Source organism: Narcine bancroftii, chromosome 2, assembly GCF_036971445.1.
Source record: "Narcine bancroftii isolate sNarBan1 chromosome 2, sNarBan1.hap1, whole genome shotgun sequence".
Taxonomy (NCBI): Eukaryota; Metazoa; Chordata; class Chondrichthyes; order Torpediniformes; family Narcinidae; genus Narcine; species Narcine bancroftii.
Genome location: NC_091470.1, coordinates 360,754,330 through 360,781,817, shown reverse-complemented (window position 1 = coordinate 360,781,817; position 27,488 = coordinate 360,754,330). Strand labels below are relative to the sequence as shown.

At 39.6% G+C, this 27,488-nt stretch overlaps 1 protein-coding gene across 5 annotated transcripts in view; it reads left to right on the top strand.

Annotated features, from left to right (window-relative positions):
- Positions 1-27,488, top strand: part of cep192 (centrosomal protein 192) — a 172,429-nt gene that overhangs the window by 100,651 nt on the left and 44,290 nt on the right. For all 5 annotated transcript variants that reach the window (XM_069922469.1, XM_069922468.1, XM_069922467.1 and 2 more), the window contains 8 exons: positions 1,834-1,973; positions 3,936-4,028; positions 6,508-6,623; positions 10,954-11,139; positions 12,534-12,624; positions 23,281-23,460; positions 24,326-24,586; positions 27,196-27,317. In XM_069922469.1, the coding sequence (XP_069778570.1) occupies positions 1,834-1,973; positions 3,936-4,028; positions 6,508-6,623; positions 10,954-11,139; positions 12,534-12,624; positions 23,281-23,460; positions 24,326-24,586; positions 27,196-27,317 (1,189 nt within the window). The remainder of the gene's footprint in view (positions 1-1,833; positions 1,974-3,935; positions 4,029-6,507; positions 6,624-10,953; positions 11,140-12,533; positions 12,625-23,280; positions 23,461-24,325; positions 24,587-27,195; positions 27,318-27,488) is intronic.

The following is a 27,488-nucleotide window of genomic DNA, read 5'->3' as shown; positions in this document are numbered from 1 at the left end:
TTTATCCACTGGTTTACTTAATGTTTGGAGGCGTAGAGCAGGGGTACAGGTATCTGCCAGGAATGGTCTGAAAAGTTGTTCCATCTATTAGCTGATGCCCTTTTAAGTCAACAAGGAATGAATGAGTCTGAAGAAAATCCAGGGTAGGATGACATGTCAAAACCGTTGGGTGGAAATATACTAACATCTGAACCCATGTCCACCAGAAATTTTCGCTGGGACAACTGGTCCCATACAGACAGTAGGTTTCCAGGTTTTTTGCCAACTGCTGCAAACCTTACCGATAATAACACCAAGATGAGGTGTCCACAGACTGCTTGCTTGTTTTGGGGTGTTGTCTATTTGTAGGGAGTGATGTGCTAAGAGTACTGGAGTGTGACATGGGGTCAAGAGTGGAGGGGTTAGTTGCGCAGACTTGTCTTTCCTTGCTGTCCTTTTTAGTTCTTCAAATGAACACTTGGATAACAAGAGTCTAATGTCACCTGGCATTCGCTCTAAAAAGAACTGCTTGAATAGCATATTGGGACTTTCCTCAGATGCCAGGAACACCATTTCATCTATTATTTCTGAAGGTGTGCAGTCTCCCAACCCATCGAGCTATAGGCTGCCCTTTCCCTATGGGACATACCATATACCCATAATAAAAACTCTTTTAAAGTGTCACACTTGCTGACACATGGTGGATCCCATAGGAAATTGCCGACTCTCTGAGCTACGGCCTGGTCCAGGGCACTGACGAGATGGTAATAACAAGTGGTGTCCAACTCAACTTTGTGAAAATTAAATTGTGCTTCAGCCTGTTGGAACCACAGTTCAGGCTCAGCTGTCCAGAAAGGTGGTAGCTTCACAGCAATGGCTCCAGTATCCACGTTTGTCCAAAAATACATTTTTTGTCTCGTCGAGGTCACCAATTATGGCCCCTGGAATCACAGTGGGCAAGGTGAAATAACCACACATGGCATTTTTTTTGAGTAAATCAAAAAGATTTACTCTTCACAACCCATGCAACCTTTTAAAAGTCTGAATCACATGCCCAACATGTGCTGGCCTCATCACTCACTGACGTAACATAGCCGGTTCAATGCCTTCTGGGAGTTATTGTGCCATTATAGCGCCATTACAGTAAGACATTTTTAAAATATAAAGAAAGGAGACTTTTTTTGTGAATGAATGTGAATTTGAATTCCCTCTGAGAGCGGTGATGGATAGAGAATCTTTTTTTTAAATCAGATGCTAAGCAAATAAATTAGTAAAATAGAATGGAATGAAATGCAATAAGTTGTTTGGAGAGGTTGCATCGTTCCCTAGAGGGCAGAAAATTGTCATGACCATGGAGGTCTATAAAATCATGAGGGACATGGGATAAAATGAATGTGCACAATCTTTTTCCTAGGGCAGATAATTCTCAAACTGGAGGGCATTGGTGTCAGGGGAGAAATTTAAGAGGGACCTAACGTAAGTGACAACTTTATACATACTAAGCATGGTCCATATCTAGAAAGAGCTACCAGAAGAAACCGTAGTATATTTTTGATCTTCAAAAGACATTTGGATGCATACATGAATAGGGAAGGTTTGGGATATGGAGCAAATCGATGCCAGCTTGGTCAGCATGAATATGTTGGGACAAAGGACCTGTTGTATGTCTGAAATGGGGATGTTTCAGAAGCAAATCAAGACATGGGGAATAATCTTTTGTTATTTGCTCATAACAGCTTCCACTCAGTCTCTGAAACATCCTACTTTTATCAAAGGAACTGCGACCGGAGAATGCTGTTTCGTCGAGTTGTACTTGTGCAACTGGATGATAATGAACTTGAACTTTTGTTTCAGATGCCATTGGTGCAGCAGACGACTACTTTGCCAGGATTGATGTAGAAGTTGACACACCTGGCCCCAGCAATGTTATTAACAGCATACCACTCTGTTCCAGAGTCGGAATAGTGAGAATACACGCTCCCAAACACTTGCAAGTATGCCAGGATGAGTGTTTTGAAAGAATTGTTTTGTTTTGGGTTTCATGACTGATTGGAGGCAGGGCTTTGACAGTAACAGAAACTTACTTCTAACTTTGCAACTATGTATAAACTGACCAATGAGGGAAAATGAAGCTCTGTATGCTGGAAATGCTAACTTGATTTTGTACAGTGACTTCATGGATTGCAGTATGTTTCTGAATCATTTAAGGTATATAAAGGATATTTAGCAATAGCAGGAAGAATTCAAGTTGAAGCAATAACATCACTCTAATTAGAATGAAGTTTTCATGGGTCTGGGTTTGCACATTTTGTAGCTCAAAATGTCCAACTAAACTATGAAATTAAAACTGCTAAAGTACAAAAGCCTGATTAGCAATGTAGTTTTGAATCCTGCAAAACTGGGGTGAGATGCAGTACAAGTCTGCAAGGAATATCACAATATTTCTCTAAAATGTAAAAAGAACCAGGTTGGGGGCCTCACATTTAGAAATGGGGAAATTTATATTGAGGAACAAATAAATTATAGTATTATTAAATAGTTTGGTACTGTTCCATGGAAGATGATGCAGTAAAACCCCTGTTATCTGAAATCCAAGCTATCGGCAGAAAAGTGGAAAATAAATAGGTATAGTATCCATGTTTTAAATTGGCGCATTTCACGGTTACTTTGCTAATCACTCAACACAATCTCAAGCAACCAGAAAATTCACTTGTACAGCTTCTACCAATCCCCCATAGGTGCCAAATATCAGGGCTTGCAACTTTCCAGAAATGCTACTGAATCAATAGTTTAAGAGGAGTCTCCTTTCCTCCAGACCTCCATCCCCTTCCCTCTCCATTAATAGAGCTATCCCTTCCCCCATTACATCAGCTTTTTTCCTCTTGTGGCTCAGAGCTATCTTGACCTATGATGAAGGGCTCAGGCCTGAATTGTTGGTCATAGTTTTCTTTGCTACACGTAGAATGCTGTGTGATTTGCTGAGTTTCTCCAGCATTAATATAGAATCACAGCATCTGCATATTTTAACTCTAAGTACCAACTAGTTAGCCTAATACCAGTCAGGAAAATATCCAAATCTTATCAAGGGTATAATAACAGGACACTGGAAAATATTAATGGGTTTTGACAAAATTAGCATAGAATTATGAAAAGGATTTTTTTGTGGAAGTAATAATTAGAACAGACATGGGAGAACCAGTGTATATGGTATATTAATATTTTCAAAATATCTTTGAAAAATTCCCATAAGATCCTTTTCTCTGGTGAATACTGAAACTTCTCGTAAGCTTTTCTTCACTAGATTTTCTACATCGCTTGTTTTCCATGGTTTTTTTCACCTTTTCATCTTTTCCCTGCCTCAATGGAGCCTACTTGTGCAGAGCACCATGAAAATATTCCCTGAGCATTTGCCATATTTCTGCTGTACATTTCCCCAATTATATCTCCCAATTTATGCTCCAAAGTTCCTAAAAGCATCATATTTTCCCCTACCCCAATTAAATGTTTTCCCAAATTGTCTATTCCTCTCCTTCTATGATGAAGGAGAGAGAGTTGTGATCACTTTCTCTGAAATGATGGCCCTCTGAGATGGGACACCTGACCTGGTTCACTTCCCAATGCCAGGTCAAATATTCCTTCTCCTCAAGTTGGCCTATCTACATATTGTATCAGGAAACCTTCCTGAACATCTAACAAATTGCAATCCATCCAAACCCATTTCTAAGATGGTGCCAATCAATATTGGGAAAGTTAAAATCACCCATCACAACAACCTTGTGATCTTGGCACCTTTCTAAAATCTGCCTTTCTTGTCTGCTCAATGTCTCTGTTACTATGGGGGGGGGGGGCAGAGTTTATAATGTACACCTTTTTGTGGCATTATTGAATTTAAAATGCTTTCTTTCAATAACATTTATTTTTATTTGTCTAACAATGTTGCATGTTTTACTATTTAGACGCTCGTAATTTCTGCAGAACCAGGTGTGACAACTAAACAAATACTACCTCTGAAAAATGCAGGAAATATTAATGCACAGCTAAAGATTCAGGTAAGTTATCAATTGTCTTTCAAAATTAATTGAGTAACATACAACTTCATTCATTTCCTTTAGTTTCTGTTGTTGACCAGAATTTACAGGTATGTGGTCTATTGTTACCTTCTGTAATCATTTCAACAATAAGCTAAATGTCATAAGGAAAATAAATATCCCATGTTGATACCTTTTTACCCCTGCTCCTGGACAGAGCAAGGACAGTGAACCCCGGTCTTTCGAATCCTCACCACATTCATAGGATCATCTACCACATTCACCATGTGCATCTTTCTTTCCCAGTATTCGGAACATTCTACTCCCTTTGAAACTGTAGGAGATACAGTACCCACTCCTTTAACTCTTCCCACCATCCAGGAATCAAGCAGTTCTTCCAGATGTGGTGCACTTCGACCAATCTCATAAGCTGCATCTTTTACCTTGGGAAGTGAAAAGCAGATTTGGTGGCTGCTTTGCAGAGCATCCCCATTCAACCTCTGAGGTTGCCATTGCATGCTACTTGAATTTTCCACCCCACTGCAACTCCAACCTATCTCTTCCCTCTTGCACTGTTAGATGAAGGCTCAAGGTAATTGTTTGGCCACATTGCTGCCTTTTGGATTTCAAAACTTTATGTAACTCGCTTTGTCTCTGTTTCAGAATTAGATTTTCAGATTTATTGTCAGTACACATATATGACATCACATAAAACCCTGAGATTCTTTTTCCTGCGATTGAAGCAGAATCACCATTTATTAACAGTGCAAAAAAACTGTTCACAATGTACAGATGCAAACAAGTAAAGAATTGTGAACAAACTACAATATAGAGAGGAAAAAAAGTGCAAAAGAAAGAGTCCCTAAATGAGTCCCTGATCGAGTTTATTGTTGAGGAGTCTGATAGTGGAGGGGTAGCAGCTGTTCCTAAACCTGGCGGTGCGAGCCTTGTGGCACCGACACCTCTTTCCTGATAGTAGCAGCAAAAACGGAGCATGTGCTGGTTGGTCGGAGCCTCGATGATTGCTTGCTAGGTCACCCTAAGCAGAGGGACCCCACTGTTGCCAGGAGTGGGTGTTACTGGTTCTCGGGACTTGAGCCATCAATCAACTAATCCAGTCACAGGTATGTGAGATGGCTCGTGAGAGTTTCCTCTAGAGAAAGGGCATTGTTAATACTGTAAATAATTCTCTAACTGTAAATAAAAGGGATTCGTTCTTTGTATTTGGGAAAATACTGGTGTCGGTCGTTTCTCTCTGGGTATAACGAGGTGGAAGCTTGTATTCCACACAACATGTGCACACCACAAACATTCGGCACATTTACAACATTGCTGCTGTTCTCTGACAGCAGTGTTCCCTATAGATGGTCTCGATGGTAGGGAGGGTTTTACCTGTAATGTTCTGAGTTGTATTCACTACCTTTTGCAGGGTTTTATGCTCAGGGCTTTTGGTGTCCCCATACCACACTGTGATACAGCAGACTATCCACTACACATCTGTAGAATTTTGCCAGGGTTTCCAATGTCATACCAAACTTTAGCAAACTCCTGAGGAAGTAGAGGTGCTGATATGCTTTCTTCACAATGCTATTGGTGTGTTGAGTCCAGGACAAATCCTCCAAGTTAGTGACTCCCAAGAACTCACCCTCTCCACCTCTGATTTCTCCCACTGATCACTGGATCATATACCTCTGCTTTTCCTTTTCCTGGTCAACAATCAGCTCCTTGATTTTGGTGACATTGAATGAGAGACTGTTGTGGATGAACCATTCAGCCAAATTTTCAATCACCCTCCTTTATGCCCCTTTTTATATGACCCACTACAGTGGTATCGTCAGTGAATTTGTAGACAGTGTTATTTTACTGAGCCAGATGTAGGTGTATACGAGTAGAGCAGAGGGCTAAGAACACAGTCCAATGGAGCTCCAATACTGATGGAGATTGTGGAAGAGATTTTCTTGCCAATCCTCTCTGATTGTGGTCTGGAGGTGAGAAAATCAAAGATCCAATTACACAATGCAGTAGTTCTTAATGTTACCTCAGTTTTTCCCTCTCCACTCATTTGGCCTTACTGTAGGCATTTCCTGAAGCTGAATTTTTCATGGCTTTCATATTTCTTCATCGTCTCTCTTGATCTCTCTAACTCTATTTATCTGATTACTTCAGCAACAGTTTATCTCTAACAACCATGGCCACATCCAATTTGCAAAATTCCCTTTTCCCCACCTAGCCCTCTCCCAACCTCTGCAACTTGAAGCTAACTTTTCTCTCTTTCCATGTTGTGAAGAGACTGATCTGAAGAGTTAACTTTTCCCTCTTTCCACTCATGTCTAACTTCCCACTCTTCATTGTTTTCTCTTTTTATATCAGACTTCAATTTACATTCAACATCCATTTACTTTATTTTACCTCCAGTGTCAACACATTCTTACTCAATGAAAATTGATGTGATATTTTGGTCATTTATACTATGAATATTTGATTATATATTTTCCTTTAGGCTGCAGAATCTAGCTGTTTTTTAGCACAGCCAGAAAATATCCTCATTCATCCTGGAGAAGAATCTGAAGTCGTCATTTCATATACTCCAAATGATATGCAAAATGAAGTCCTAAGGTATAACTAATCATTTTTCTCTCGGTATTCTAAAAGATTTTGAGCAAATTTGTCAAGGCTGATATAGCTTTCATAAAACCATTTTGACCAGGTTTGGATTATCTTCAGGTTTTCCAAATTATTAGTTTCCTTTTTAACTATTTGGAAGCTTGACAATAATAGATGTTAATGAAATCCTAAAGTCTGCAGACACTGTGATTGTAGTAAAAACACACTGAAATGCTGGAGGAACTCAGCCAGTCTTTCAAGGTCCATAGGAGAGAGGGATATTGCTGACGTACCAGGCCTGAGCCCTTCAAGGAATAAGCAGAATGAGCGTAAGAACAGGAAGTGAAGCACCTCACACTTATCTACATTAAACGCCATCTGCCATCTTTCAGCCCACTCTTCAAAGCACTCCAACTCCTTCTGCAATCTCTGAAAACCATCTGAAATATCCACACCCCCCCCCCCCCCATTTTTGTTTTGTCCACATATTTACTAATCCAATTTACCACTCCATCATCCAAATCATTCCTGTAAATGACAAACAACAAGGGACCCAACACCGATCCCTGAGGCACATTGCTTTTCACCAGCTTCATCCTGTCAGACAGTTATCCACCTTGACTCTCAGGCATCTACCCTCCAGCCACCGTTGAACCCTTCTATCTCAACATTATTACCTAGCACCTGAACGTTCCTTACCAACCTTCCATGTGGAATCTTATCGAAGGCCTTAGAGAAATCCACATAGGCTACATCTAATGCTCTACCCTCAACAACCTTGCTAGTCGCCTCCTCAAAAAATCCCAACAAGATTTGTCAAACATAAGCTTCCCTGCACAAACCTATGTTGGGTGTCCCTGCCTCTCTAGATACTTATACATATTTATATCTAAGAATACTCTCCATTAGTTTTACTAACGTCAAACTACCCGGCCTATAATTGCTGGGCCTACACCTGAGGAGCCCTTTTTAAACAGGAACCATGTTTGCAATACGCCAATCCTGCCTCCCTCTAGTGACTTTTGAAAAATCTCTGTCAGAGCCTCTGCTATTTCCTCCCTGACTTCCCACAAGATCCTGGGGGAAATCCTGTTCGGACCCAGAGATTTATCCACCTTTACATGCCTCAAAGGTTCCAACACCCCCTCTTTCCTAATCCCTACATTTTCCATAGTCACCCCTTTTGCTTCTATCCTACACTGTTCTATATCCTTTTCCCTAGTGAATATCGAAGAGAAGAACTCATTCAATATCTTCCACATGTCATTCGGCTCCGCACACAGTTGTCTGCTCTGATTCTCTAAGGGATCAATTTTATCTTTCACTCTCCTTTTGTTATTTACATATTTGTAAAAACCTTTCAGATTTATTTTTGCCCTGTTCACTACAGCCACCTCGTACCTTTTTTCTTTCCTAATTTCTTTTTTAAGCTTTTTACAATCCATGTTTTCTCCCAGCATCTCATTTATTCCCTGTTTCTTATATTTAATGTTGGCCTTCTTTTTAATCAAACCAACTTTCTAATCTCCCTTGAAAACCACTGCTCTCTCGAACTTTTGGCTCTGCCTTTTATCCTAGCAGGAACATAAATATTCTGCACCCTCAAAATCTCTCCTTTAAATTACCTCCAATTCTCTACCTCCTTCCCATAAAACAAATTAGCCCAAACCACTCCTTGCAAATCCCTTCTCATTTCTTCAAATCTGGCTTTCTCCCCACTCAAAAACCTTAATCTTCAGACTAGATCTATCCTTTTCCATAATTAAATTGAAACTAATGGTACCATGATCAAAGTGCTCCCCAACATACACCTCAGTCACCTGCCCTATCTCATTCTCTAACAGCAGATCCAACACAGCCTCTTCTTCAGTGGGTACTTCAACGTATTGCTGGAAACAACTATCACAAATTCTAATCCGTCCAGCCCCTTCACAGAATGTGTTTCCAATCTGTATTAGGAAAATTAAAAACCCCAATAACACAACTCTGTGCTTATTACAAATCTCTGCTATTTCCGTACACATTTGTTCCTCTATTTCTCTCTCCCCACTGGGTGGTCTTTTTACGAGCCCAGAGGACACCAAAACTGAGCAGCAATAGATATACACCAAGACAAATGTTTACTTAAACAAAAGTTGCTTTTAATTATCTTTAAACATGAAAATAGTAGACTTACTTAACCTAACTTAACTCCATTCTAATTCTAAGCACATGTGCATATAATGTGTGTGTAAGTTCAGAAAAGTTCTTTGGTTCGCAGTCCAATCTCACTTCTCATTCCTCCCAGTTCTGTGCACAGAATTTGACATTTATAAAGTTCACCAGGCTTTGGTGCTTGAAAAGTAAATTGTTACTGCTCAGGAAGGTTCTTGTTGGTTTTCAGAGAGAGATTTGTTGTTCTCGGACATCCTCAACTGATGAACTTCCATTCCACTCCAGTGTCTTGCTGACGAAACTTGCCTCCTCAGGGTTCTCCAGATGATAACCTCTTTCTTTCAGGTCACCACAGAGTTCCTTTTTGTTTCCCTCATTCCAACATCAGACAGCCAGTTCTCTTCTCTTGCATGAACCACAAGGGCTTTGACCAGGCCATCTTCCAAACGGGCTTGCCAGCTTGTCCTGTTCCAGTCCCAGCTACTTCTGCTGGCTGTAACACAAGTGATCTCTCTCTCTCTCACAGAGAAAAAGCCTGTTTGACTCTCTCTGTTTGCAAAACCACATAACCCTCTTAGAACAGCAAGTTCTCTTCCAGACAGCAGTAACTCTGACATGTTCTTTCATCTGTTGCCTTTTGTAAACAACAATCCATTAGTGAAATCTCTTGAGCACTCTTCAAACTCTTGCAAAAGCTGTGAGGCCCCAATATGTCAAACATTGGGCAGAGCTCCAGTATTTTAAATAAGATCTGTTTGTGTTTATATGTGACCTTCTGTAACAAATCTTTCCCAATTTATCTCCCAAAAATATTTCTATGTACTCTGTCACAGTCGATAATACACTCCTATAATTGTAACTTCTCCTTTTCCATTTTTTAATTCCACCCATACTGTCTCCCTTGACGAGCCCTCCAATCTATCTCGCATCAGCACCGCTGTAATAATTTCCCTGACAAGCAATGCCACACCCTTTATACCCCTCCAATTCTGTCACCCTGAAAGCAGCGAAATCCCAGAATATTTAGCTGCCAGTCACAACCCACCTGCAACCACGTCTCATTAATTGCCACCACATCATACTGCCAAGTGTCTATCCACACTTTCAGGTCGTCCACCTTCCTTACAATACTCCTATCATTAAAGTAAATGCATTTCAGAGATTTCCCACATCTTTCCCTCTGTTTGTCCCTATCTTTACATTCAACTCTATTATTTATTACCATCATCCCTTGTTCACCACTGCATTGATCCTTTACCTTCTCGATCACCTGCCTTTCTACAAGCCTTCTTTATTAGTGGATAAACCTTATCTATGCTGTTCTCCTTTTATATGGACCCCTTCCCACAACCATAGTAGTTTAAAGCTGCCTTAGTAGCCCTACCAAATGCTTCCACCAGGATCCTGGTCCCTATGGGATTCGGATGCAACCCATCCATTCGGTACGGGTCTCACCTCCCCCAAAAAATGGTCCCAAGAACTCGAATCCCTTACTCCACCCCTTTACCCATGCATTCATCCTCCACCTGATACTATTCTTGCCCTCACTATCACATGGGCCAGGAAGTAATCCAGAGATGACCCCCTTTATGGTCCTTCGTTTTAGCTCCCTACCTAACTCCCTATATTCATCTTTTAGGATCACTTCATTCTTCCTCTCTTAGTTGTTGGTACCAACATGTACCACAACCTCTGGCTCATTACCCTCCCCCTTTTGGATGTCTTGGACACGAGAAGCTACATCCTGGACCCTGGCACCAGGGAGGCAAAACACCATCTGGTTTTCTTTATCATATCCACAGAATCCCTTATTTGTCCTCCTGACCATCAAATCCCCTTTAACTCTTGCCCTCCTCTTCCTTTCCCTACCTTTCTGTGTTTAAAGCTGTTTGACAGTAAAGGTTTAGAGGAATTTGGACCAAACACAGGCAAATGGGACTAACTTGGGAAGACACTTGGTCAGCATGAATGAGTTGCTGAAGTATCTGTCCTCGTGTTGCTGGAATTTGGCATTCTCTGTTTCATGATTTGTGGTGTATGTAGTATTTCAATTTTTGTATTTATGAACATTTTCACTCCTCTGATTTTTAAACTAGCTCTGCCTTTAAAAGTTAAATAAACGGTATGAAGTTTGGGGATGAAGTCTTTATAAATCCTGTACATAACAGTAGAATTGTTCTCTCTTTAGCCATTTGGCTATTTTGGTTCAGCCTTTTGGTCCCCAATATGAAGTTGGCTTAAAAGGAATGCTTTGGAAACCTGAACCAAAGGAAGCTGAGCAATCCTTGTCTTTGAGCTCTGCAGTGGAGATACCACCAGTCCTGTCCAACAAGCAATTTGTGGCATGGGGAGGAGTTTCTCTTGGGAGGACAGTGTAAGTACTATTTTCAATGACTTATTCAGTGAAAGATGCTATCTGTATTTCCACCACCATTTCCAGCTACAGTCAAAATTTTAGGGCAATTTTATTATACCTTCATACTTTCTCATGACACAGGAAACAGACATTTGTCCCATTGGAGCCAGCAGTTGTATTTCCCCCTCCCCACTTATTTCCTTGCAACCAATTTTCTCTGATGTGCCCATCAACTCTAGTCTGATTTTTCTCTCACCCACCAGTACTAGTGGTAATTTTCAATCGCCAGTTCACCTGTTGACCATTGCCTCTTTGGGAAGTCGCAGCAACAAAAGTGCCGGGGGAAAACCCACAGCGTCACAGGAAGAACAAGCAAATTGCACACACAGTCTCAGAGGTCAAGATAGCATCTGCATCTCTAATGCTGTGGTGGCAGTGCTGGCCAATGCTGCACAATTCCTTTGGCAATCACTGATGTAATTGACTGGTTATCTTATTATCCTCATAATTTATGTCTAACTAACCTCATTACATGAGCCGAAACAAGCAATGCTTCCTCTTGACTTTTTCACTCTTTTCACCCACTCCCCTTTTGTCCTGTCTGAACACTCCACACCCCACTTACTTCGCACCAAGCCTGCCAGTTATTAAGTGAAACACAAAATTCTGCAGACCGTGTAATTGTGGTAAAACTACAAAAATGCTTGAGGAACTCAAGAGGCTACAAAAAAAAAAGAAACTACAAAAATGCTTGAGGAACTCCATAGGAGGGAAGGACATTTCAGGCCTGAGCCCTTCAAGATCACCACTAATAGTGCTTCAAGTTAGTGTCCTGATTGATTTCTCTGGCATCATTCCCCAACTCTTTCTTCGTTGCATCAATGACTGCATTGATGTTGCTTCCTACATCTGTGCAGAGCATGTCAATTTTATTACCTTTGCTACTAATTTTCTCCCACCACTCGCGTTCGCTTAAGCAATTTCTGATGTCTCCGTTGCATTCGTCGTGTTTCATTCCAGGACATCTGAAATGTCTTACACTTCCTCTATTTCTTGGACTCCACTCTGACTCTCTTTTCCCCCTCTCCCAAACACAGAACAGAGTTCTTGTGGCCCTCATCTTTCACCTTTTTAGTTACTGCATTGAGCACATCATCATCCCTTGTCATTTCTGTCAGCTGCAAACCACCCCTCCATGACCCCCTGGTGTTTTTCTCATCAACGGCAGGAGGTGCAACATTTCTTACATCTCCTTCCTTTTTCAAGGAAGATGCCAAATGGCTGACTTCTATTTCATCTGTTTGTCTTGCTGTTTTCCAATTTTTTTGTGAATCATAATACCTTGATACATTTTTTTCACTTTATTTAATTAGCTTGCATGTTTTCTGAATGAACTGTTCTTTTTCATGTAGTCATCAGAAGCTTGTTCTTCGAAACAGTTCTTCAACTGTTGCACAGCAATTACGCCTGTTGATCAAAGGTCAAGATCAAGACTGCTTTCAGGTAAACTTTAAATCAAATTCTGTGTTGACACGATTTGAACATGGAAGCCAAAGGAAATGACCATACCCCAAAGGTGGTAAATTCAAAAGTGCCATAACGTCTTTTTTAAAAATTCATTCCAAGTAACAAATCTTGCTCTTTCAACAAACTAATAATGGTTTTAAAATGAGAGGTATATGCAACAGAATCTGTTCAAGCAATGTTGTTAAAAAGCTACTTTTGTTTGGGAAAAAATTGTCATGGTTGCTGAATGCAGTCAGGATCAGCCATCTTCCTGTGAGGAAGAAAGGCAAGGATGGCAAGGTTCAGGAACCTTGGATGATGGGTGAAATGCTTCTTTTTTTTATTTTTGAGTAAATTTGTATGTTAGATTTATGAAGCTGATATTATGAGCCCAGAGGACCCCAAAACCCAGCAGCAATAGATATTCACCAAGCCAAAGGGTTTCTAAAACAAAAGTTGCTTTTAATTATCTTCAAACATGAAAACAGGATCGAACTAACTTATTACTATTGCGAAAAACACAGCTCACTGACTAAATTTCTCAGTCACTCGGTGAAGCGATAAATCCTTTTATTCAACGTTCTTGCAAGAGCGGGTGTCCTTCAGAGAAGACACACTCACTGATATTCAACAACCGTTTTTATACATTTCTTTGTGTTAATAACCACTCCTTTGTTAGTTAACTGAGTAATTATTATGTTAGTTTAACCTATCAAAAACTGTTCTGCTCCTCGTCTTAAAGCCCACCCTTGTTTACTTCTACCATTCCCATGATATTTGCGACTCCAATGCTTATTTATTCTTATCCTTATTTGGTATGATGCTTTGTCACATGTTCCCATTCTTTCGCAGCTTTTTTAATATCAAGTTGGCCTTGCCTGCAATCTCTTGCAGGAACTGTCCTTCCTTTGTATTCTAGCAGACACCCCCCCCCCCCCCCACCCTTTTCTTCTCTCACATCTCATCTCTGTACAGCCATTGTTAACACTGATTATTACATTTTCCTGAAACAGCACTTTGGATAATTCTCACATTATTAACTTAACCCCCTTCTAATTCTAATCGCACGCATATGTAATATGTGTGTAAGTTCAGAAAAGTTCTTTGCTTCACAGTGCAATCTCACTTCTCACTCCTCCAAGTTCACTGGTTGTAGGCAATTCTTATACTGTGCACAGAATATAACATTTATGCATTCACTAGGCTTTGGTGCTTGAAAGGTAAATGGTTACTGCTCAGGAAGGTTCTTGTCAGTTTTCAGAGAGAGATTTGTTGCTCATTGAACACCCACAACTGATTCCTTCTGATCAGCCATTTCATTGTCTTGCTGAAGACACTTGCCCCATCAGGGTTTTCCAGATGATAACCTCTTTCTTTCAGGTCACCACAGAGTTCCTTTTTGTTTCCTTTATTTCAAATGAAACATTATGCAGCCAGTCCTCTCCTCTTGTATGGACCACAAGGGCTTTGACCAGGCTGAACTCAGAACTCACAACCCTGCTGAACTGTAGAACTGAATTCTCTCTTTTTTTTTCTTTTGTGCTCTTGCTCAGAAAACCACATGACCCTCTTTGAACAGCCAAATGCACTCAGACAGATTGCTGCTCCGGACCTAATCTTCTGAGTTCGTTCATATGTTGCTTTTCCAAACAATGATCCATTACTCTACAGTATCTCCAATTAACACCTACTTGTGAAGTCCTTACGGGCATTCTTCAAAGTTTTTCAAAGGCACTCGGGTTGCTTTTCCAAACAATGATCCATTACTCTACAGTATCTCCAATTAACACCTACTTGTGAAGTCCTTACGGGCATTCTTCAAAGTTTTTCAAAGGCACTCGGAGCCTGGACTGTCTGGCTCGAGCGGAGCTCTGGCATTTTAAATGAAACATGTTTTGAAGTGTTTGCACGTGATCTACACTAAAAAAAACCTGCCACAATTTATCACCTTTAAAATTGATATATATACAATATAAAATATAACATGATCTGTCACAGTAGGGTCTTTGAGGAAATTAAAGGAAGTAGGAGAAAGCTTAACAGAATCAAGATGTTAAAAAGGCCTGTGAAATGATCTTGGAAAACAAGATTAAGGAAAATCACAAGGCATTTTGTACTTTTATCTTAAATTTCATTTTAAAAATATGAGAGTAAATAGAAAAAGGCGATCTCCACTCGACAAAGGAAGAATAATGAGATTAGAGAGGAGTATAACATTCCAGAGGAAGTGATATTATGAAAGGTAATATCTGGATAGGCCTATGTCTAAACAATCAGAAGGAACTCGGCTTCAATCTGTTTAGTTAAATAATCAATCTATGTCCAAACAAATGAATCATGGTTTTTTGTCAATGAAACACCAATTTCTTAGTGTGAAAGAAGAAATTTCAACTGTGAAAGCTGATGTGGTAAAATATGCAAAAGAAGTGGATAAGGTGCAGGATAAAGTTAAGATTGAGAATGGATTTTGATTGTCATAATAAGGTTGAACAATTTAAAGAAAAAAATGAATACGATGGAGGATTCTTTTACTGGCTGGGAAATTCAACTAAATTATTTATTGAAGATTGACACTTTAGAGCACACATGTCAAACTCTGGCCTGCAGGCCAAATAATTATATTTGGCCCGCAAGATCATATCAAAAATGTATTAGAGGTGGCCCGCTGGCTGCCGTGCTAGTATAGCGCATGCACAGTAACCGCTTTGTCCCAGGGTGAGAGAGAAAGAGAAAAATCCTGGTCCTTGAAAAGTAGTGGTGGGTGGTTTTATAAACACGCTGTCGTGTCCCCCCCCCACCGCAGCGCGGCCTGGCCGGTGTCAGGGGAAGCCAAGGCCGCTTCCCAGCGCCCGGAACCCCAGTGGCACAGCGTTTCTTGGAGCTGCAGATGGAGTCGGGACGCCGGAGGGTTGGGGCTCCCCGCCGGGCGATGGGGGCGCCGGCCGCCCTGCGCCTTCCCACCGGACCAGCGGCGGGTGCCCGGAGTACACACACAACGAGGCTGGTCGGGCAGGTAGGGTGGAACCCCCCCCCCTGCCAATCTCGGGAGTGGCGTGGGCTGGATCGGGATTAGCCGCGCTCAGCTGCTCTTCCACCGCTGACCGGGATCCCAGCGCGGTCCTAAGCGTGGAGACTGCCCTGAAAAGGTCCTGGGACACTGGCACGGAAAGAAGAGCAGGGTCCGTAGAACATTACAGATCAGAAACAGGCCCTTCGGCCCTTTGACTCTACCTCGTGAAAACCCAGCACTGGAGAAACTCAGCAGGTTAAACCGTATCCTTTATCCAGCAGAGAGGTACCTGACAATGTTTGGCCCTTGATCCCCCTCATCAATGTATGAGCGAAAGTCTGTGGTTCTCGTAAAAACACCAGAAGGGAGAAACTCAGCAGGTCAAAGGGGGATCCGGGAGAAACTCAGCAGGTCAAAGGGGGGTCCGGCAGAAACTCAGGGGGGGCCTGACCTCGCCAGGACCGTTACCCACTCCCCCACCCTGCCGCAGGTTGACTCGCGACTCACGGTGACGGGGCCGCTGATCCGCCGAGATGCTGCCCTGCAGCGAGAGCCGATGCCCCCGCACTGTCGTTGTCCAACCCGATCGCCCGCAAACCCCGCCCTCCCGCACACAGGCCTGAGTAAGGATTATGAACTTTAATCTCAGGATAAAACGATCTTCCAATAGTTTCATGTCACAGTGATAAATATATTCCTGGTTAAAAATGGTCCTGCACCTGGATACAAGCTCATTAGGCATGAAAAGTGTGTAAATCAAAGGATATCTGTACCAATGGAAAAAAGGCATGGCAAATAACCCTGCTAGAGTTCATGCCCACAATCAGTCACCCATTTGATTGTTTCAGGAATCATGTTATTCTCCCACATTCTCAATAGCCCTCAGATTTTACTATTCGACACCACACTAGCAACATTTGACAAATCCTCTATAGAGAAATATTATTTATTGAATATTTTATTTCTCATTTGTTAATGCTTCTGGAAAGAGTTTATCCAAAATTATTATTAAACATTTATTTTAATAAGAAAAAGTTTAACATTACATATGTTGAAAGAAGAGAAAACATGCAGATGTTGTTGAAAATTTTCAATAAATATTTAGTTCGGCCCTCGACTTAGTCCAAGTTTTTAATTTTGGCCCTCCGTGAATTTGAGTTTGACACCCCTGCTTTAGAGCATCAAAGCTGTAGAAATGTTAAAATTGTTGGACTTGTGGAAGATTTTGAAGATACTGATCCAGTACAATTTTTTCAAAAATGGATCCCTGATGTTTTGGGAAAGGAGTATTTTTCTAATGGTTTAGAATAGGATAGAGTTCGAGAAATCAGAAAAAAAAACCTTTCCTGGTCAGCCGCTGCGCTCTATTTTAATTAGATGTCTACGTTGCTAAGATAAAGAAATGATTCTGCATTTAGCAGTTCAAAAGCAGTTTTGAGGAAGAAAGGCTACAAGCTTGCCTTTAGGTATCCAACAGAGTTGAAAGTTTTTTATGGAGATGATCCAACTCCATTTTTCAGTGAAGAAGCCGAGGCTGGTATTCGCTAATTTTTTGCCAGATAACAAACAGCAGAGAGGTCAAGAATATTCTTCTCAACAGCTGCAACCATTTCAAGAAGGGAAGAAGAATGGTGTGTAAAAGGTGGAACATCGTAAATCAGCTGAAATTGACATTGATGATGATGAAGTCAATAGAGATTTGGAGGAAGCTTACCATACCTGAACTGTCTTAATTACTGTCTTTTAGTATTGTTCTGTTCGGGGGGGGGGGGGAGGTGTTTTATTTTCACTTCTTCTGAAGTAATTGTCTACTTTGTGGCATTGGATACTTCCTGCACAATAGAGGGAGGTAATACTGTGGGTACAGTATATTTTTTTTGTTGGGGGGGGATTTGTTTTTTTTTCCCTCGGGTTTCTTTCTTTTAATTTACTATGAAGATGAAGGTTGTATTTCGGTTAATCATAGATTGGGGTTCTGCTACACCGGGCAAGGAGGTTTTAAGATATAAATAAGATGTCTAATTTAAAATTTGCAACATTTAATGTTAATGGGCTTAATAACCCAATTAAAAGGAAACTAGTATTGGCTTATATTTAAAAAGAACTGGAAGTAAATATTGCATTTTTACAAGAAACTCATTTAACTGAATACCAGAATTAAAAAGAGATTGGGTTGGTCAAGTTATTGCTTCTTCTTTTAATTTTAAAGCAAAAGGGGTTGCCGTTTTGATTAATAGGAAATTATCATTTAAATTGGAATCTGTTCACGAATCATTTGGTAGACTTTTAATTGTAAATTGTAAAATTTACTCAGAATTTTGGACAGTTATGAATATTTATGCGCCTAATGTAGACGATGAATTTATACAAGACTCTTCTTAATTTGTCACAGGTATACAAAAAAGTTATGATTGGAGGTGATTTCAATTGGTGTTTGGATCAATTATTAGACAAATCTCCTAAAACAGTAACTAGAATGAAAATGGCAAAAAAGTATCAACTTTAATGAAAGAAATGAATTTGATTGATATATGGAGGAAATTAAATCCTAAAGATTCATATCGGTATGACTTTTATTCTAGAAGAGACTTATTTTTGTTATCGGCACAATTACAAGGTCAGGTAGTATCTGCTGGATATAAAACTAGAATTTTATCAGATCATTCCCTTTTATTAATTACATAGATTCAGAAAAACAACCGTTTTTGAAAATAAATACAAATTCTGTCAAAAGTAAGCTTATATTATGGGATGCTTTGAAAGCTACTTAAGAGGACAAATTATTAGTTTTACATCTAAAGTTAAGAAACAGCATTTAGATGAAGTAAATAAATGAGGAAGGGAAATGGAACTCATATAAAAAGATTTACAACAGAATTCAACAGGTTTTAAAAAATACAATTGATTAATAACAAATTACAGTATAATTCATTGCAGACATAAATTTGAAAAATTACAAAGGACTAAAGAAAAGTATTATGAATTAGGGGAAAGAACTCGCAAAGTTTTAGTTTGGCAATTAAAGTTGGAACAAGTTTCAAGAATGATAAATGCTATCAAAAATACTCTAATTATATACTTCTGAGGCTGTAAACGATCAAGTTTAAGATAGACAATTTTTTATCTGATCTTCAATTGCCTTCTTTAACTAATAAGGAAAGTAAAGAATTGGAGAGCCCTTTTACTCATAAGGAAATTATAGAAGCACACAAATCAATGCCTAATGGAAAGTCTCCAGGTGAAGATGAGTTTTCCACTGAATTTTATAAGAAATTTCAGGATTTATTAATACCTTTATTGATTGAGGTTCTTAAACAACTTATGGAAACTAATTCTTTACAGATTCTTTTTCTCAAGCAATTATTACAGTTATTCTCAAGAAAGATAGACCCTTTGAAAGCAGGTTCTTATAGACCTATATCTTTATTAAATGTTGATTTATAAAATTGTAACGAGGTTCTAGCTAATAGATTGGCAAGGTATTTACCATCTTTTATTCATATAGATCAAGCTGGATTTATTAAAGATCGTCATTCTGCAGATAATATTACAAAGTTAATTCGTCTGATAAATATTTCACAGGAGGAATCCAACTTACTAATGGTCTTCATTAGATGCTGAAAAAGCATTTGATACAGTAGAATGGGGATTTTTATTTAACGTATTGGAAAAATTTAAATTTGGACCAATATTTATTAGTTGGATGAAGTCAATATATAAAAATCCTATGGCTAGAGTAGTAATGAATGGACAGATATCATCATTGTTTATATTGGAGAGATCGACGAGACAGGGTTGTCCTTTGTCACTGGCATTGTTTGGATTGGCTATTGAACCTTTGGGTCACTTAATAAGACAAGATAGTAATATCAAAGGGATTAAAGTGAAATCTGATGAATTTAAAATTAATTTATATGAGGATGATGTTTTGATTTATTTAACAGAACCAAAAGAATCCTTGAGGTTCTTGTATGATACATTGGAACAATATGGAGAAATATCTGGTTATAAAATTAATTGGGATTGAGGTGGACTATACTACTTGTTAGAATATTATTCAATTTAAATGGTCAGATCAAATTAAATATTAAGGCATTAAAGTTGATTAAAAAATTTAGCCATTTATATGAATTAAATTGTTTACCTTTATTTTATAATTAAAAATGATTTAAATCAATGGAAAGTTTTTCCGATAACATTAATAGGTAGAGTTAATTGCATCAAAATGAATATTTTCTCTAGATTACAATATATCTTTCAGTCTATTCCTTGTAAAGTTCCTCAAATTTTTTTTTTTTTTAATTTTTTTTTAATTTGAATTTAGTGTCAGGAAGTTTTTATGGAAAGATAAAATAGTAAGAGTGTCTTTACAAAAATTAACGTAGAAATATGACCTGGGAGGTTGACAACTTCTGAATTTTCAAAATTATTGTAATGCAGCACAACTAAAGTTTATTCATATAATGTTTGATTTGGAAAGTATTGATTTGGGAAGACATTGAATTAAATCAAATTAAAGGGAATAAGAGATCAATTTATATATAAATGGAATTTGAAATTGTTGCTTGTCGGCTTTCATACTCAATGATCCGATCAGTGAAGTCAAATGTGCCATACTCCATTTTTACCACCCTTTTTACTTGTATGTTCACTTTAAAGGATCTGTGGTCTTTCACTTCAGAGTTTAAAGCCACATGCTTGCCATGATTGAGGATTTATCTGCCCTTAATATTCAGTCAACCATGAAAGACCTTGTTGAATGGTTTACTAAAGTCAACTTCGACAAGATTCACTCACTGCCTTACCCTTAAAAATTTTCGCCTCTTCAAAAAAACTCAAGTTTGTAAGCCATGATCTCCAAGCCAGGCTGACTTTCCCTACTAAGTCCATGCTTATTCAAATGCCAGTGAATCCTATCCTCAAGAATCTTCTCCATTTTTAAAAATCCCTACTAATGAAGGCCAAGCGTATGGTGTATTATCCCTACCACTCTTCTTAAAGAAGGGGCTACCAATAGCTAATCTCCAAATGTCTGGAAACTGACCTGTGACTAAAGAGGATCTAAGATCTTCATCAAGATCCCAGCAATCTCCTCTTTTGCCTTCCTCAATAATCTGGGATAGATCCCATCAGGTCCTTGGTACATCCACCACAAGTGACCTAAACTTAAGTAAAACACGAAAATCTGCAGACATAGCAGCAAAAGTAAAATTACATTACCAACATTTTGGGCCTGAGCCTTTCATCAAGGTATGGGAAAATCTCAGTGGGCCTCCAAACGGGGGGGGGGGTGGGGTGCGGCAGTGGGGAGAAGGGATGGTCGCAAGCAATGTTCCCTCTAATTTTTAGTAGTTGGTGCGGGCAAAAAAACTTACGCTCTGCAAATTTTTCCTGTAACGAAAGTATGTGCATACTGAAGGCTTGTGCAAATGTAAACTTGAAATTGTATAATTATTAATTACTACATTATTTTGGGTAACTAACCCTTTGTGCACACATTAATTTACTTAGTGCACTGGTTACAAAAAGTGTGCGTGCACACAGCTTAGTGGGAAAAGCGGTTGCAAGGCAGGTGATTGGTGGAGAAGGGAGGGAGGGGACAGCAGAAATCAAGGGGAGGAGGGATGGCTTGGTGAAGAGGCAGAACTGGGAAGGAGGGATGGGGAAGAGGAGAGCAGATGAGCAGAAACCAGAAATGTTAATGTCATCTGTCTGGAGTGTGCCCAGACAGAAAACCAGGTGTTGTTCCTCCAACTTGCGAGTGGTCTTGGTGGGACAATGCACAAGGCCATGGAGAGAGGGGAGTGTGACACAGAACTGAAATGGTTGGCTACTGGGAGCTCTGTTACTATTGCAGATGGAACAAAGGTGCTTAGCGAAGCGATCTCCCAATTTACGCCAGTCTCTCTGATATAGTGAAAATTTTAAATAAAATGTTCATTAAAAAAAAAAGAAAGCTGACAAGCTATGTTGCAGCTATATGAAAACTTTTTTGTCTAAGCTGCATTAGGAATTTTGTGTCCAATTCTGGTTACCACATTACAGGAAGGCTGTGGAGGTTTTAGAGAAGGTTCAGAGGTGGTTCACCTGGATATGAGAGTATTAGTCATGAGACAGATAAACGAGTTGCTTTCTCTGAAGCTTTGCAGTCTCGGACAAGAGATGGAACAGGCAAATTGGATTACTGTATATATGTTTGTAAGAGTTGAGTTTTGTAAACCCATTTTTAGGGTAAAATTTAGGGGTCACCTATTACACGCATACTACTTTTGATCATGTTAAGAACCTGCGTAATTTGGGAAGTCGGAAGCTTAGATGGGTGGGCGGCTGGGGTCTGGGTGAGAGTCCGCAGTCAGGGCATTGGGTGCTTGGATGGGCATGCAACAGGGGCATCAGGAGCTCAGATGGATGGGCAACCGGGGCCATAAATAAGGGGGGGTTGACTTTTACACATGATATTGTGACAGAGTATATAGATATGTTTTTGGGAGATAAAATGGAAAAGGTTTGTTAGAGTAGGTCACATACAAACACTTGAAAAAATATCTTATTTGAAATACTGGAGCTCTGCTAATGTTAGACATAGTGGCTTCTTTCAGTTTTTGCAAGACTACTCAAGAAACTTCACTGATGGATTGGTGTTTACCAAAGGCAACAGATGAAAGAGAATGCTGGAGCTTGGTGTTGTAAGAGGGTCATGTGGTTTTGCAAGCAGAGAGAGTAAAATAGGCTTTCTGTGTGTGTGTGTGTGTCTGTGTGTGTGTCTGTGTGTGTGTGTGTGTGTGTGTGTGTGTGTGAGAGAGAGAGACCTTGTATAGAGTTAGAGCCAGCAGAAGTAGCTGGGACTGGAACAGGACAAGCTGGCAAGCCCAGTTGTAAGACGACTTGGTCAAAGCCCTTGTGGTTCATGCAAGAGGAGAGGACTGGCTGTCAAATGTTTCACTTGGAATAAATGAAACAAAAAATGAGCTCTGTGGTGACCTGAAAGAAAGAGGTTATCATCTGGAGAACCCTGAAGGGACAAGTTTCGTCAGCAAGACACTGGAGTGGCTGATGTAAGTACATCAGTTGTGGATGTCCTGGAACAACAAATCTCTCTCTCTGAAAACTGACAAGAACCTTCCTGAGTGGTAACCATTTACCTTTCAAGCACCAAAGCCTGGTGAACTTTATACATGTTAAATTCTGTGCACAGTATAAGAATTGGCTGCAACCAGTGAACTTGGAGGAATGAGAAGTGAGATTGAACTGTGAACTAAAGAACTTTGGTGAACTTGCACACACATTACATACGCGTGCACTTAGAATTAGAAGGGGGTTAAGGTAGGTTAGTTAAGTCAATAGAGTTAAGTTAAAGTTAAATTTCTATTTTCATGGTTTAAAGATAATTAGAAGCAACTTTTGTTGAAGTAACCATTTGTCTTGGTGAATATCTATCGCTGCTGGGTTTTGGGGTTCTCTGGGCTCGTAACATTTTATCAAAAGTATCAGATTTACGTGGTATCAACTTTGACACATGTAGGCATCATGGTTTGCACAGACTGTGATCCTATTTCTGTGGTGTACTCTGGAGTATTTCTAGATGCATTCATCAAGACATGTTTTTATGTTTGAAACTGAGATTTTAATGTCTGTTCTTGTAGTTACAGAGCACCTTTGGCTCTGAAGAAAGGTTGACCAATAATCGTGAGTTGATGGTTTGCCCTAAAGAAGATGTCTATGTGCATCTTTTGTTTGCACCAACACGGGTTGCCTGCATGTTGGCAAGACTTGAAATTAAGCAATCGAGGATGCGTTCAACACAGCCAGGAGTAAAATTCACAGTATGTATGTGGTTCCAGATTAGATAAAATGAAGTGAACAAAGAATGCTCGTTGATTGTATTCTCTTCTACCTGCTCATGTATCTACCTATGACCTCTCACATGTTGGTGAGTGCTCATCTCTCTGCCCCTTCCTCCCTCCTCTCCTCCTTTTTATTCAGGAGTCTGATTGTTTTTGCTTGTACCTGAAGAAGAGCCAAGGCCCAAGATGTTGCTTACCTCTAGATGCTGTGTGACCTGCTGAGTTTCTCCAGCAAGTTTGTCTGTTGTGCAGATTGATTGATTGATTTGGATTTGTTCTTTTCCGTTGTTAAAGGGATTAATAACGTTTATCTCCTATACATAATGAAAAACTCAAAACTACTAAATTCTGCTCTTGGATAAAAGGATGAAGATGATTCCAAATACTCAAATTAAATACTCAAACTGTACATTTTGTATTACTAATAAGTGGCAATTCTGTCTCGCCTGCAGGAAAAAAAAACTCATGGATGTATGTGATGTACCTTGATAATAAATCTGAATCTGATGCTTCATGCACAAGTAACAGAATTAAAATCAAGCAAGATCACTTGGAAATAAGCTAGTTGAAAATTGGATAAACAGAGTAGAAAGTAGTGGATAGATAGGCCATTGTGGGAATGGAAAGGAGAGTTGAAATGACATTTAACTGGGAGTTCAGGACAGCTATTATGGTCAGAGCACAGATGTTAAGCATACTGATCGCCTGGTCTTTTACCGATGTAAAGGAGCCCACTTTGAGACCTCCCAATGTCATAGATGATGTTTGAGAAGGGCATGTGAATGTTTCCCTTGCCTGGAAGAGCAATATAATGTCAATATTGAAGAAATTTTCTTTTTCCCAGATTCCGCTCTCAGGTTATGGAGGAACAAGCAACATTATTCTTGAAGATATCAAAAAAACATCAGGCAGCTATGTGCTGAATTTAAATGATATCACACCAGATAAAGTAAACAAGATCACTTTCTATATGAGAAATACAGGTTGCCGTGCTGCTTATGTCAAGGCAGCTTGTTTCAAGGATTCACAGATAAAAAACATTATGAATACCAATGTTATTGAAATTTCTCCAGCTCAATTTGTTCTTAAGGAACGGACTCGACAGGTAAGAGTTCTTTTAACGCAGTATTCATATTTGTATTTGACGTAGCAGAATCTATTCTAATAGTATTGATCAACTTTCTCGGCCCCATTCAACATTCCAAAGGGATCGTTCTCTTTTCATCTCCCTCGTTAGATCTTCCTTCCCTTCCAACCATTCTCTTCCACAACACTTAGTCCTGCCACACTTGCCTATTTACTGTTCCCTCCTGACTGTCAGGGATCTGAAGTTTTTACAAGTGAGACAAATGTTTATTTGCATTCGACTGGAAGTGTTTCGACTCAAAAAAAATTGACTGACAATTTCTGTCTGATCTGCTTCCTCTAGTAATTCTTTGTCTACTCTAGATTCGAACATCTATAATTTGCACTTGGCTGTTTTACTGCTTTTGATACTCACAATGCTGCCATCACTGCACTGGGGAAAAAGTACCTGTATATGCCAAGGTATAGGATGATCCAATCTTAAACATTTCACCTCAAAATCAAGGTCATCCCGTATGCTGGGTCTAAAATCCACAGCTTGACAGAGATTCTCAACACGACTTCCTGGCTGCTCCAACACAATCTTGCGCATGCCCTATTTGTTATTGGTGAAGTCTCAGCACTCCTCTGCTGAGTCCATCTACCTGGTCCAATTGCCGTCGGCTCTGGATATGCTTTAAATGGCCTGGAACAGGAGCTGACAGCGGTTTATTTTAAAAATTCCAAAAAACATTTTAAACCTTTAATTGATCATTTGTTGATAAAATATTGTGATTAGCTTTTAACAGGATCCACTGGTCAGTGGTAAGTGCCAGATTTTTTTTGGTGATGGAGTGGGGGTCATCTTTTACAAAAGGTATCCCTCAAAGCCATCATTTTAGGTGGAAATTCCAGAGTCTCTCTATATGATGGCATCTATGGTGAATACAGATTGTCTAAAGGCTTTGTAGAGCAACTCTGTGCCAAACTGACCCTGGTTTTTTTTGGAGTCACTGTCATTTCTCTACTGATGTCTCCACTCTGACCTCTTATCATTGCTTTCCTAAATTGTTGTGATGAAGCCTAACCTGGGCTGAAGGAACAATATCTTCTCTTCTGGGTTGGTGTGTGGAGTGCTCGAAACTTGAATTCACAATCTTCAGAATTGGCTAATTCTGATCTGAAGTCATTCACTTCCACTCAGCATTTTTGTTCTCCATCTGCGGCTGTTGTCTCATCTCTTGAGTATTTCTAGCATTTTTTCATTTCGGATTTCTCATGACTGCTGCTTTTTCCAGCCTGTCCTTTTACTGTTTAATCAATTCTGCCCTTGTACTTCTCTTCAATGTAATAACACCTGGACAGCTTTGGTCTCTTCTTTTTCTCCCTCCCTCTACACTATATACACTCAATTTTTATCTTTTCTAGTTAGTTTTGTGGATAGGGTAGAAGGTTGTCACAGGCTACAACGGGATGTAGACTAGATACAGAGTTGGGTGGAGAAGTGACAGCTGCAGTTCAATCCAGAACTGTGTAAAGTGATACACTCTGGAAGATCAAATCTGAAGGCATAGTATGTAGTTAATGGCAGAATTCTTAGCAGTGTCAAGGAATGGGGGATACTGAGGTTTAAGTACATATGTTCCTTGATAGTGTTTAAGAAGGAATATAATGTATTGGCCTTACTTAGTTGGAGGATTGAGTTCTAAGAACCATTGGGTAAAACCTCTTGTCATACCACACTTAGTATTGTGTTTAGTTCTGGTCCCCTCATTATAGGAAGAATGTGAAAGCTTTGGAGAGGAGGCAAAGGAGATTTACCAGGATGCTGCTTGGATTAGAGAATGTGACATGAAGGAAAGCTTGAGCGAGCTGGGGCTTTTCTCTTTAAAGTGATGCAGGATAAGTAGAGATGTGGACAACCAGTACCCTATATCCAGGACCAAAATTGGAAGTACCAGAGGACATCTGTTTAAGTTATATGGAGGAACGTTTAAGGGATGCGAGAGGTAGCTTTGTTTTTTGCACATTGGTAGGTCCCTGGAATGCAAATAGCTGATACAATAGGGATATTTTTTTAATTCTTATTCGACACATGAATGCAAGAAAAATGGGGAATTGTGGGCTGTGAGGGAGGGAAAAGTTAGATTGATCGTGGAGTAGGGTTACAGAGATCATCACAACATTGTGAGCCAAAGGACTTGTTCTATATCATTTTGCTGCACAACAGAGAAATTATCATTGATACCAGATCAACCCACCTTTATTTATTGTGATATTATTATTTATTTGAACAAATTTTCACTCTTAACATTGTCCTGAAAGTTTTCACTTTTGAATTCTTGATTCTTATTTAGAATATTGAAACCCACACTGACTGTAAAGGGACCCCATATTATCATTTGGAGTTGCCTGAACCAACTATTAGCCATTTGGCTGCAGCATCAACCAGCTCGAGTTTTGACACATTTAAACTCTTGGTGTGGGAAGGGGAAGTCTATTCTGTTGATGTTACATACAATAATGACAGTGGAAGTTGTGTTTTTCTTCATGCTCTCAGTATGTTTTCTGAAATTTTTGCCTCTGTGCAGTGCAGGTAATTTTGTTTCAATCCTCCAAATGTTTTTTTTTATTTCTCACTCTCTTCAGGCAATTACAGTAACCTGCCATGCCACTTCAAGAGAGTGCCTTGAATGTGAAACTGATTCAGCGCTACTTTGCATCATTTGCTTCTTTTGTGGAGATGAGGTAGCTCGACAGCAACTTAGAAGGCATGTGTCTTGAGGTTTTATCTGTCCTGTGTGTTTGTAAAATTATGTGATTTCTGTTTCAGAGTCATGAATTTGATACTCTGGTGTCTTGTGCTAAATAACCTTTGCCAGTGTTTATTAGGATATCTGGGGTAAGGAAGAAAAAAGTCATGATTTTTTTTTTTAACTGCT